Here is a 13422-nt window from a genome sequence, read left to right on the forward strand (position 1 = left end):
ATTATCCGCTGAAAGGTGGCCGCGGCGTTCTTTAGCCCGAACGGCATGACGCGCCAAGCATATTGTCCCTCGTGAGTTACGAAGGCGGTCAGATGTTGGCTCTCCGGAGCTACCGGCACCTGCCAGTATCCGCGTCGCAAGTCGATAAGAGTGATATACCTAGCGCGGCCCACCCTCATGATGAGCTCTTTAGGGGGTGACATTGGAAAGGCATCCGTGCGCGTCGCTGCGTTCAAAGCGCGATAGTCAACACACATGCGCACCGATCCATCCTTCTTACCCACGCTTACAACGGGATGGGCGCACTCGCTTTCCACCGGATACACCAGCCCGAGGTCTAGCAACTCGTTTACCTGGCGGCTCACCTCACTCCTTGATAACTCCGGCACGCAATATGGGAAAGTGCGTTTGAGCTGAAGGCCTCGTGCCAAGTATATGTCGGGAGCCATCAGGCTCGATAAAGCTAGTTTCGGCTTTTGGGGAGACAGTTAACGCAAAACTGGTCACTCCTGCGGTAAGCATCAGGCGGCCCAACGCACACATAGCAGGGCCCGAGGCAGTAGACATTGTATGCGCGCTTTCTGATAAGCTGGCGGAGGGAGTGGATTGTTTGCTCTCCAGGGAGGTTTGGGAACTGCTTTCGGAGATAGACAGTCGTTACGAGGCACTTGTTATGAATAAGGCCTGCCCTCTGTCTGAAGCAGTTAACGCGTCTGTCACCATGGCGGAGCAGAGCGCAAAGCTGAGCTCTACATCACACGAGGAGCAAGCGGCGGGGTCTGAGGCAGACAAACTAATGAGTGGTGAGCAGGGTGTGGCGACGGAACAGCCCTGTGAAGTAGATCTGGAAGAAAGCGAGAAGGAAGATGTAATCTCGATCCAGGATGACGCGGACGCAGCCCTAAAACAGCGCCAGGTATTCAGATCCGACCAAGTATCAGACGAAACCTTAAAGAAAGCGTGGGCTGACGCATATGTTCGTTGTTCGGCAGGTACGGAAGCAGAAGACGAGAACAGTAGACGATGATCTGATGATGGTCAGGAGGAGATATATATTTACAGATGAAAAATATTATTTCTCCTCCTGACCATCATCAGATCATCGTCCACTGTTCTCGTCTTCTGCTTCCATACCTGCCGAACAACGAACATAACATCACTGGTTTCTTTTAAGGTTTAGCGTTGTCTCGGTCGAGTAGGTAAAACTGTAAGAAAATCGATAAACTACGTTTCAGACGTGAGCAAAAACGCTAAGAAAAAAATTAGAACCCCCCCCCCCCTTCCCCATTAGATATCTTCTGTTGCATGGATTGTTTTAGCGGAATTTTACGATATGCCAACAGTTTGTGTTCAGAAACACCTTATTGGAAAATGCTCTTGTCCAGAATTCCTGGCTGCGTCAAGAGATTTAGAACGCTAAAAATGCCTAACGAAGCAAACAACCTGAGACCTTGGGATTCATATTTTTGATGGAGGCTCGCCAATAACACAGATACTTTGGCGATTTAAATGGAACAACCTGTTACTCAGCATATATATAGTTAAGTGAATCAGGGACGCCACGACTTCGAGGTACGCGCCTTCTCTACTGCGCATGCTTCGCGATGTGATAACGAAAAGGAAACGCTGTAATTGCATGCGTGGTATTACATGATGAGAAGCCTTTTTATTCAGTGGAGTTTGCTTAATGGTTTAAAGTCCCAGCATGTGCTTAACATCCGAGAGCGGCTGGTTTTGCAATTCGCTTTTATTGCAATTCATTTTTGTATTTTGTTGCGACCATTCTAAAACGCGCAGCCTGTAATCAGGACGCCGATAAACGTCATATGGCCATTTAGAGATTATGAAGAGTAAAATAAACGTAACCTAGCTTGTAAGTAAGAAGAGGTTTCTTAGATTTGTGGTGAGACTGGGCTGTTTGAGGGCGCGAAAAATAACAAACGAGATGGAAGAAGCGATTACTGTTTCACCAACGGAAGACGGCGTCGCAGAGGCACAACTACACAAGGCCTGAGAAGACGACCGCCAGATCTTCGCCGAAAATTCAGATATGTTTTTCACTCATACTTTCTTCTAATTACGAAGTCATAACACCGTACTGTGTGTGAATATGTGCTCGCAGACCATTAGGAGCACGCTTCAGATAGCCGGAATTACGGCACATTGTTCATGCTGCACGCTTTTAGTCGTTTCACATCATAACTGTGACGAGCAGCATCGTGTAACTGCTTCGCCGGTTGTGTACACAAAGAGAGGATTCCAGCAGAGCCCGGTTGTATTGAACTCGAATGGGTTTCGCGAATAATATGATATGGCGATAATTCGACATATATAGAATGGCATCAGGTTGTCTTCAATCTCAAGGCCAGAATAGATTGCACCGGCTCTAAACCGCGCTTCATGTTGTGATGTGCCCTATTGCTGTGCAGCCAGCGTACTGAGTGCCAGGTGAAAGCAACAGGACCAGCGCTAACTCTTGTAACAGTTAGCGCTTGCCCCGTCGTTTTCTTTCCTTCTGTGTGTTTTTCAGTGCACTTTTTCTCCTTCCAACCCAAAACATTGTGCGCTTAAAAACAGAACAGACTTCTTCATATATGCAGATTTTTAAAATTGAAAACTGCGCGACGACGCGCTTTTCACAACGGTTCCTTGAGCCCCCAGCTTTCGGGGTGTAAAGATGGCAACTGAGCAGTTCTGGAACGCAACATCATGGGTTCTTTGCCAAAAGTATATTAAAATACCTGCTAGGCCTTAATTCTGCCCTTTTAAAAATAACGGCACTGGTACGACAGAGTAAGGGTACGGGTTAATGGCGTCCCTATGAGCCGAGGAACAAATTCTGTAGGATCTTTTTAACTACGCCTGGGATGTACATTAGGCGCCGAGGATAAACGTACGAAATACAGACTGGAACGTGCGTAGAAACAGGCTAGTGATGGCTCATGATAAATAATGGATGAGCAGGGCAGCCCAGGAACTGCGAGTTGTGATTAACTTGGGAGGAAGAAGCTGCTGGCGATTACTGCTGTTCTGCCGCGACAGCTTCGCAGAGTTGCGTAACTGGTGAGAAAAATAGTAAGTTTTTCACGTATGCATCAAAGTTCGCATTCTTTTGTTTTTCATTTCGACCGAATATTTGTAAAATCGCATGCACGGCCCGTAATCTTTGGTGCTCAGTTGTTCCTAAGTAGCACGTGTTTGCTCATATGAAAGGCTCGAGTTTCGAAGTTGTCTGTGTTCTAGCCGATTTTTTTTCCTGAGCCTCTAAGTCATCTAGCTGGAGTTGAACCTTGGTATTTCCACAGCTCGTCGATCCTCTTGGTCTCCCAGATGGCTGACCTTTGATGCTGCGTCTTTGGAGCACTGATATTTTGGGAGGGGATGGGGGGTTATAACATGAATTCCCACATAGGTGTATCCGAAGCTGCTTAGTGCCCTCGCTTAATTTAAGTGATAGCTAAGCTGACAGCTGCTGAGCTTTTAACCGCATCTAGTCAGAGAATTGCCTCCCCCTGTTTTTCGTTCATCATAAACAAGATTTCCGGCTCTGCAGCTGCTCCTGGGCGTGTTCAATCAGGAGACTGCCTCGGAGCCATCTTCTGCTGCAAGTGATGTTTAATGGTATCATATAGACCAGGCGGATGGCAGCCAGCAGCAGCAGCACTATGTCATATGAAGGAAATTCCAACAAAAGCGTCCTCTCACAGCATTTCCTTCAGTGAACCATGACCAGCGCCAGACCGCTACTTGGTAACAGGTTCAGCCGACTATGGCTAAATGCAAGTCTTTTAGGCATGTTTATTCACTGCATGTACACAGCGGAATCATGTTCAGGATATTATAAGCGTACAAAGTTAAATCGATAAATCGTTTTGGCAATTTGTAGAAGTCGAACATAGGCCCTCTTCATTTACCCTTCCAGTACAACTTTTTGCTTAGGGCTATAACAAAATTATCAATGTACACTGGCGCTCATTCTTGAGTCTTCTGAAACACATGCACAGAATTCACTTATAAGTACACTGAGGACCTCGCCTGTGTAGAAAGACAGAATGCATAAATCAGAAGACATCTTTCCAAGGCACATCAGTTCATGACCCGAATTTCCCTTTATCAGATAGATGCCTTATAGACATTGGAACATTCTCATCCTTTTCAGGAATATATCTAAAATAAAAGGACAGGAACAGAATTTGTTTATCAGGGTGCATTAGCCACAAAATCAGTACACCTAAGTTCTAGGTTTCCCATAAATGCATGCTTGCAAACCAGTATTGAATCAGTGGAGTACGAACTGCACGACAACAAGCTGACTTTAGAGTAATTACCACCGCGGGATCTGTGCTTGTCCTATGACATAAAAATACCGCACAGCAATCATGCAGTGCATGAACTGACTTGAAATGACGGTCGAAATAGTTGTTTTTGTCTACCTTTGCAGGAATCTGGGGATTGCAAAGTGTGAGGCATCAGCTGTTCGCAATGAGAGACAGAGGCGTGAAACAAGGAAGTGGAAACTGAAAAGATGAAAGTGGAGGAGCGTCTCTTTGCTTTAGGAAAGAGAAAGTTTGAGCTTGAAGAAAGAAGTCCAGATTTGAAAGAATGCGACCAGCAGAAACACCTTTAACATTTACAAAAACTGTTTCACGAACAAATCAATGTTTCGAACTTCTGAATGCACAGCAGAAATAATATTGATAACCACATATATATGAGGCATTTTGATCCATGGTATTCTTGCACAGTTCTTTAATGAAGTCTTCGTTTTGGTGGATGCGTGGTTTTGTGAAGCACTGTCGACTGGCATGGTAAACCCCTAGAGTTGATGGCTCGAGTTTGAAATGAGAAATTTGGCTGTACATACAAAAATGGCAGTTCGCGAGAAGTGCACTTGCTTTGTATCTACGTGGCAGGTTCTGGACGTCAAGCTCCAGATATATATATATATTTTTTGAAGTGTATGACGCCGAAAAGTCTCGCAATTTTTCCGAAGCCCAATTTCACGGCCCAAATCACACTGTCTATAGCTTTGTTGAAGGCTTCATGCTCAGGAATCAAGGAGACCCCGCCATTGGTATAGCAGAAGGGGCCACAAACGACAGGCAGAATGCTCGTAGATGAGGTAGTTACGCCGCTGAACAAGCTTTTCAAACAAAGCATATTCTTTGCTGTTTCCAAAGTTACCTGAAAGAGTAATGAAAGAGTAAATAAATTGTATATTACGACGGAATTCCACCTTGCGTCTCTCCAAGCACCAGGCGTAGGATAAGAAAACAATGAGCGACAACGCTTTGTTGAGGCGGGTGTGCTTGCTGGTGCGTAAAGCTGCTAGTTTCATGTTTACTTCTGGGATACGACAAATGTTCACAGATGATCTAATTTGGGCACATTATGGCCAGGTACTCCAGGGCCTGGAATCTTCTGTGGTCACTGAAATAAACGTTTTTGTTTCTATTTTTCGGAATATGGCTCGTGCCGTCCCGTCAATGAACGAAAATGAAAGAAAATGTGTAAGATATCGACTCTCAAAACTGTTATTCTCTCTACGACTTACCTGTGAGAACGTGTCCAACGAGTTCAGGTGGACCCAAGCGTGGTTGTTTTGAGCAAGTCAGGAAATTGCTCTTCAGTGTGTCCGAGAATTGCTTGGGCACAGGCGATAGGCAGGAGCAGTGTCGCATGAAAAGGCCTTCCAGACAACAATTATGGTTTGGCAAGCCCTGGCTGGGCTTTTGACAGAGCCTCAACCTCGGGGAGTCAGTGTTGAGATCATTGTTGCGTATTCAGTCACTGCATTGGAGTTGCTAACGCGTGATTGCCGCCATCATTAAATTATTTGATGGTTGTCAGATAGTTTCTGTTTGCTAAATCTAGCCGATGAACAAGTCTTGAACCTGACAACTTATATCGTTGGATGATGGCGACGGGCAGTTAAATGACGACTGCAGTAGAGTAGCTCCTGTAGACAGCAGCGAAATTGTCATGTGTGGAGCATACGGGATGATATCTCGTGTCGCTTATCTACTGTAACCTCATATCAGTGGCACGGGCAGAGGCATGTTATTTTTTATTATTTTGAGTAGCCTCACCATGCTATGTGTAACCTCATATAAAAGTTTGTCTGTAGACTTTACACTACTCCTATGTAACCTCATATAGGTGTCTATCCTGTGTTGTTACCGTAAGGCCTGCTAAGCTTGCGGTGGATTCCCGCTTCATGTACATTTCATCCGTCGAGCGCACACGCATCTCCTCTGTTGCTTTTGGTGCAAGAAGACGAACTCGATACGGAAAAAAAAATTGTGTCCAATTATCCGATAGTAGCCCTACCTGGACCTGTACTAGATGACCAGTGCTGCATACAGCAAGCGTCAAAGGCTGCTGGCGTGTGTGTTTACTAACCGAAATATTTGTCCTCTGTTTTTTCATAACTGATGGTTGAGAATGCTGCCAGCAGAGCAGCTTCTTCTAGCTGATCTAACTGAGACGTTGGTAAACGCGTGGCGCTTAACCATTTGCCCAGCTGTTCCTGTAAAGAAATCTGCGAATAAAAATGTTCCAAATATTCAGTTCGATTTGTGTCATTGGTCTCAGGGGTGTTCTCGTTCACACGCCTATCAGTCCAGCAACTCACACAGAGCTCTGGCAGTGGAAGTTGAAACCTGTCGTGAAATTTGCGAACGTAAGTGCAATGCGGCGCATTTGGTCACACGTGCGTGAGGCGATATTTCGCAGCCTTTTGAAGATTTTGCCTTGCATACAACGCGTGAAGGTTCCATCACGATGCAGGAGAGCGAGCGACTCTTTGTTACTAACGGCTTCTTATTTTACATTCTTTGCCCGTGCAACTGCCAGCTGATGCGACACTCGAAAATTGAAATTTCAAGCCGAAAGTCAGAGTCAAGAGCGAACATGGTTCACGGTCGAAATGTACTCGTTATACCCTAAGCGGTGTCTGAAATATCTTTTGAAGCTAGAAAAATGCGCAAAAGTTTTGTAAAGCTATTGTATATACAGCAGTTGTTAAGAGACAGTCTTAACCTTGCTAATTTTTCACTTAGCGAGAAAAAACTATGCTGGCTACAGCGATGAGTTTGTAATGGTGGTCAAAATGGCGCCACATTTGTTTAATTTATTTATATATTTATTTACTTACAAGTACTGCAGGCCTTTCTCGGGTCCATGCAAGAGTGGATACAAAGAAATAAAATATGGAATAGGGAAACAAATGTAGGCAAAAGAGGTGCACAATTGTTGCAGACTCGGGCGGGAATCAGCAAGCAGAATGAGGGAAGCGAAGAAGAGGTTTTGGGACGAATAGAGCGCGCGGGAGAGATTGAGCGCCTTGTTGGCATATTGAAAAACGTGATGACAGTCAAGGATTGAAACGCAGCGTAGAGGCGGCCCGGTATCTGCATTCCTTCTTCTATAACAATAACAGTTCATCACCATAGGGGCGTCATGGTGGTAATGACATAAATTTATTCAAGTGAAACGAGCTAGTTGAACACTGGTGGGAACTTCTTTTCGGTTTCAGCTTTACCCACTTTCCAAAAACTTTGAGGCACAGCAAGTATTCTATTTTTGACCATTTTAGTTGCGACAAGGGTAGCGGGACTTGGAGTAGGCTCTTCGCCATCGCTAGAAGCTAACAAACGGCTTTTGCGTAGTCCATTTTGAAGTCGTCACTGCCGAATAATGTGCTTGCGCACACTGAAGATACATTTCGCATAGAGCGCAAAAAGAAAAAAAAAAAAAGAAAACAGTTTGCGGCGCGGTGCATAAGTTTGACTTAACCGTGAAATGTGTCAAACAGTTCTTTTTTAATGAGGCATTGTACTAGAAAAACAAAGAATGCCCTTATTTAGCACTTTCGTTGTAACAAAAAGCAAGCTTGACCTAAATCTGTTTCAGCATATAACCCCGCTGTCCACCGATAAGTGGGGCAGCGCGCTCCGCTCTAGAGTTATTCTATAGGGTTTGCCTATATAGCGACTCCTATAGATCTCCTTTACTCCGACTACGTCACGAAAATGCGATGGCGCTGTCGTCGTTAGTGACTTTCGCGTGGTAGACAAAACAACGCTTCAGTCGCTTTGCCTACCATGATTGTGCGATGGCTTGCTGCTGCAGGGATATGCTGAGCACAATGCCGACTAATCGCGTCGCTATGACATGTGCCAAAAGGAGGAAGTTTAGTAAGCTTGCACAGGTTTCTTCCCGACAATGGTCGCCGTAAACAGTGGAGAGCCGCCGCGGTGAAGCGCCAAGGCTGGATACCGATGCCTGCTCATCAAATATGCGGCAAACACTTCACCTTGGCTAAGCTGGAACTTATTCACCTTTACGCCAGTGCGGTCTACCGGATCAAAGGTCGCGAATAACTCGAGTTTAGCCTTTTTACGACGACGCGTGAAGGGATCTTGGTACTGTTTTAGTGCCGGTGCGGGCGCCGGTGCGCAGTAACATTGTAGAGGAGGCAGTCATATATATGTTGTAATGCGTAGGCCTGTTTCTTTGTTAGAGCATGCATTGATGTTTTACCCATGTAAACTGTTCCTCAAGCCCGTTTTTTCGCTTTGGTAATCGTATGTATGCGCAGTGAGCTGCTGTGCGAGAGATCTGTGTTGCACGCCTCGATCCGTGATATAGATGTTGCATAGGTAAACTTCGCCGCGTTCACGTCAAATTATTTTAATCTACTTCCTGATGGAGATTTCCACTTCACGTTGATAGCTACTGATTTGGATTGGAGCTGCACTTTTTTATTTATGCCGAGCGCTTTTATTTGTATTCACAGTGGCTGATTGTGAATGCAGTTGTGGAGTTTATCCCACATTAACGCGGCCACAGGGGCCGAGACCGAACTGGGCTGCCGTAACTACGAAACCACGGGTGAAGGTAAAAACGGCCCCAGAAAAGAGGTCCCCAGAAGATACAGCCCCGAAAAAAAGGTCCCTGGAATATACGACTCCGGAACAAAACGTCCAGAAAGGTCCCCTAAGGAAGCGGCCCCTAGGAAAAAATGTCACCTAAGAAATTGACGGAAAATCTGCCCGGAACTCACTTCGCAAAAAGTTGAACATCTTATTGGATGCCTTTTTTTTTTTTTTAGAATAGATGCAACCATGTTTGAGCAATGGGTCCTATAACACAATAACACGGCCTTGACAAGCTTGGCCACAGTGCCGCAGCCTCGCTCGTGCTTTTTGCCAACCGTGGGATCGCTGACCAGAGCAGCGCCACCTCAATCGTCTTGTTTGTTTTCAAACATGAAGGAGGTCTATATATAGTAACTCCACTCATATAAGACTATATGATAACTCTACTTTACTCTACGAAGCTAGTAGACGCTGTGCTAAAATTCTTTAAAGCGTGCTATGCTGCGCTAGCGCCCCAATGCGGGGCTTGCAGCGGAGCAGAATGTAAACCCGCTCTTCTCAATAAAGCTTCCAATGTCTTCAATTTATATTCCAACTCCACACGCGGCAGTGAATTCCCTTATTATTCCACGCATAAACTTAAAGGATGAAACGCTTCATCTGCTCGTGTGGAACAGGTGTGATCGTTTGAGACATACTCCGAGACGGATATCAGCTCGGCGGCACCTTTTATAGGTGGTGACTGGGTAGCTGCTAAGCGTATGCGGGATTCGTTTGTTGACCGAGGTGAGCACACAGCGCTGTCACAATATCTGATGCCGCAAGCCAGCGTACATCACTGACTATGACGGGGGCACTCAGAATGCTCACTGCCTAATTGTGAATTTGTATTTGTGAAAGAGCAACAAGTGTGCCTGCTTCAAATACTGCACTGCACATCCGCTGTATACAATTCTTGAAGTTCCTTCTGAATTATTCATCTGATCTTTTTTTCTTTTCTATTTGCTTTTGTAGTTGGGAACAAAAAGCTTACGATAGTTCTTGGCCCACGTGATTTCTGTGCAGAAGGTGGTCCGAGCCGACAAAGTGTTCCGCTGCTGGACCCTGTCTTCTTTCGACAAGCACTACGCAGCTCCTGCTTTCGGTTTCCGATCTGTGCAGCAATTTTATTCCTCCTGCAGCCTCAAGGTACGTGCACAAGCAGGCTTAGAAAAACTACGCCCTTCAACCGGAGCTGGCGTAAGTTTCACGCGGAAGCACCTAACAGCTCATGAGTAGCGTCCGCAGAAAGTGTCCGCTCCATCTGCCAATGAATTAAAAAAAAAATTGCCGACAATTACGTTACTTCTAATGCAAAATTTGAGCGCAGCTCATCAGATGTTTCACCTTTTCGATAGACTGAGGCAAATATTTCGAGCAAGACATGCATGTACAATTACAGACAACGTTTTCATTTTTCACATATATTCCTTTAAGAAACGCTCCACTAACAGTTCTTGACTGTCGAAGGAAGCTTTGTGGTCGGGGAACTTAAAAGAGCTATTAAATTATCGGGAGGTCGCGGGAGGCAGCGCGTGGGGCCATAGAAACGTTGCGCGAATAAATAGCAGCGACTGACTGATGCCGCTGACGTCGCTAGCGAGTCAAGTCAACGTGGCTCTGCGTGTTGGCTTGGGATGCACTCCCCATGATCCGCTGATACCGAGCTGGCGCTGCGGCAACCGAAGAGCACCGTCGCCGCCACGCAGAAAAAGGAGGGGGGGGGGGGGGGGGGTACACGCAGTGACGAACGGTGGCAGCAGGAGCACGCGCAGCAATCACGGTCGCCGCCACGGAGGAAGAGAAAGAGAGGGGGGGGGGGGGGGGGCGGGGGGAAGGAGCGCGCGCTGCCCCTGCTGCGCAGATGGTTACGAAGGACAACGCCCACAAAGGCGACGACGACGCCAAACGCAGGAACGGGCGCAAAGGAGCTGCACTCTAAAACAAGAACACTTGGGCCTAGGGTGCGAATTAGAGATGGGCAAAGCGGCTTACTTTAGTGAGCGGCTCAGAACGGCTCAACTCACTGAAATGAGCCGGTTCTTTTGAACAGCTTGCCGGCTCACTTAAAGGTGCACTGAAACGGTCACCAAGAAGCCACTGATAAACGTGTTCAGTGTGTAGAACGAATCCTTTTGAGCATTAACCCAAAGTATGACGCCTTGAAACAAAGCCAGAGATTTATTATTAATTTTTAGAAACAGCGTTTTTTGAAATTTGCGGGCAGAGAGGTTGTCGCTTGCCGGTGTCGCATGGAACTACTTCCTTAAACCTTGACGTCACGGGTGAGTTGACTGGCAAGGCTTGCTAGAAGCACGGCTGGTCCCGAGGGGGAGCGCGCGCTCTTTCTTACGGCCTGCGCTTCGGGGCAAGTTCCCACCTTTCACCGCCGCTAGTTTGTGGCGCTGTAACCCAACCCTGGCTTTTAACCCTGGTCAGTTCAGTTGACTGAACTGGGCGCCTCCCCCTTTCGTGGAGAACAGGCAATAGGGGTTCTGTTTACATCAATTTACATTCCCTTTGCCCTGGGCGTCCTGGAAATGGTGATTCCCTCCCCCCTTCTGGAATTCTCGGCTTACGGTCGGAACAGCATTAAATTATTACTGAGAAGCTTCTAATCATAAACATTTGAAAGAAATGTTCAACGCAAAAGCTATGATACAAATGATGCAAATTACTCTTAAATATACTGTTTATTGAATCCTACCTGCTGCATTTCGAACGTCGTGATTCCAGCAAAGTTGGGTACAAGCTTCGATTAAAAATAGTCACTCAGAAGAGTCATTGAAGACTGTGTAAACAAGCAGCTTGTAGTTGTACTTCGTAGTTCTTCTTCATCAAAGGTCCTGAGCTCATATATGTCAAGGTCATAATCTGATTAACTTCCTGGAGGGCTTGTGCACATATTTGGAAGGCTTATACTGTGCGTTTGTTATTTTGTTTGCATGGTTGATGAGAAGTATTCTCGTGAATTTTTCGGCATATAAAGCCGCTCATCGCTTTGCGTAGCTGTCGTCAACACACTTTGGACAGCTTAGTACCTGTGCGCTTTCAAGCCGACGCTCCATGAGCAAGTGAAGAACTTCAAGCGTATTCGTTCGTGGCAAGTCTTTGCCACGCGCTCAAAAAAAGTCACTACTTCGTTCAAAAGAGCAAGGAACTCTGACCTTGAATAGCATAGCCCGCTCCTGTCTTGGCCTTGTAACAGTGCGTACAGAGGATCATCTTTGTCATGTTGTGACAGGCATTTCACAGGACCCGCAACCAAAATCTGTTATTAACTTGGAAATGTAGCCACCAACATATGACAAGCCCGAGTAAGTTACTGACCTTGGTGTAGCCACTTGACATTCCCTGTGGTCTTCTAGCTCGCCGTGAAACTTTTCAGACAGTGTTGCAGCCACTTGTTAACATCAATATCGGGCGTCTCAGCTTCCTTCGGGCTTAACGACTTGACCTTCACAATCCGATCAAGGGCAGCCGTAACGGCCCTCGCATCCAGTTGATCGTTGCCGCCGCACATCTGTCGAATTCTAAAACGTGCCTTAATTGAGTCGTTGTTAAATTTCGTCAGCACAGAACTGACGCCTTTTTGCAGCAAGAAGCACGTTGTCTCCACAGTGGACGGAGTTGTGAAAAGCAAGGCTTGAAATGTCTCTTCTATGAGTGCGCCGTTGCGTGAGGCAACTGAACATGACTGTACATGCCTTATGTATACACTGAACTCGGTTTTTTAGCCAGAGCAAACGAATATAGTCCGTATTGGACATCGGCGTCTTGTAGCCACTTCCTGTGTACGAAGTGTTGTATATATCGAACCATTTATTCAACGTTTTTGGGAAACGAATGGTTGCACCCGCATCTTTAAAATAATACAAGACCCTATATCCACGGTAGTTCTGTAGGTGATGTAGTGCCCCACAAACCTGCGGTAAAAACACTTGAACAGCACGCAGCACATTTTGCTTTTCCAGATTCGGTGGATACACAAGTTTCCTTGTAAGGCTTCGAGCCAGTTTCACGGTCATCTGCTTTTGATGCTCGTAGAGCTTTTGAACGTATGTGCCAGTTATAACGTCGCTGCCATCCATGAGTTGCCTTTCGAGGAACTGACTTCGGACATTTTTTATAACATGACACGGGTCAAAGCGAAGGAAGATAACCCGCTCGGGGTCATGCGGATGCGTTGCAACTGTACACTGGCAGCCATTTACCATGTGCTTGAACATTGTGGTGTTTGCCAAGTAGTTATCGGTCACAATTCGAACTATGATAAATCCACACGACTCGACAGCGGCCATCACTTCCTTCGACCACTGAAAAAGGTATTTTCCACTTAGCTGCTTTGTGAAATAATAAGAGAAAGGTATCTTATATTGGCTGTTAGTGCCGCACAGAACAAAGCACATAACCCTGTTCGCTAAATTCCTCTGCGTGTTCGACATGCTGCTTTCGGCCTGTCCTTAAGACCGAACACAACATCTCCTTTGCGGTCATAAAT

General features: G+C 46.1%; 1 protein-coding gene across 1 annotated transcript in view; it reads left to right on the forward strand.

The window, feature by feature from the left end:
- Positions 1-13422, forward strand: part of LOC146172085 (protein ABHD1-like) — a 43808-nt gene that overhangs the window by 12011 nt on the left and 18375 nt on the right. The window contains exon 4 of the mRNA XM_084585830.1: positions 9948-10070. Within this exon, the coding sequence (XP_084441956.1) occupies positions 9948-10070 (123 nt within the window). The remainder of the gene's footprint in view (positions 1-9947; positions 10071-13422) is intronic.

Source organism: Amblyomma maculatum, unplaced genomic scaffold, assembly GCF_055883805.1.
Source record: "Amblyomma maculatum isolate TAMU_Amacu unplaced genomic scaffold, ASM5588380v1 scaffold_13, whole genome shotgun sequence".
NCBI lineage: Eukaryota > Metazoa > Arthropoda > Arachnida > Ixodida > Ixodidae > Amblyomma > Amblyomma maculatum.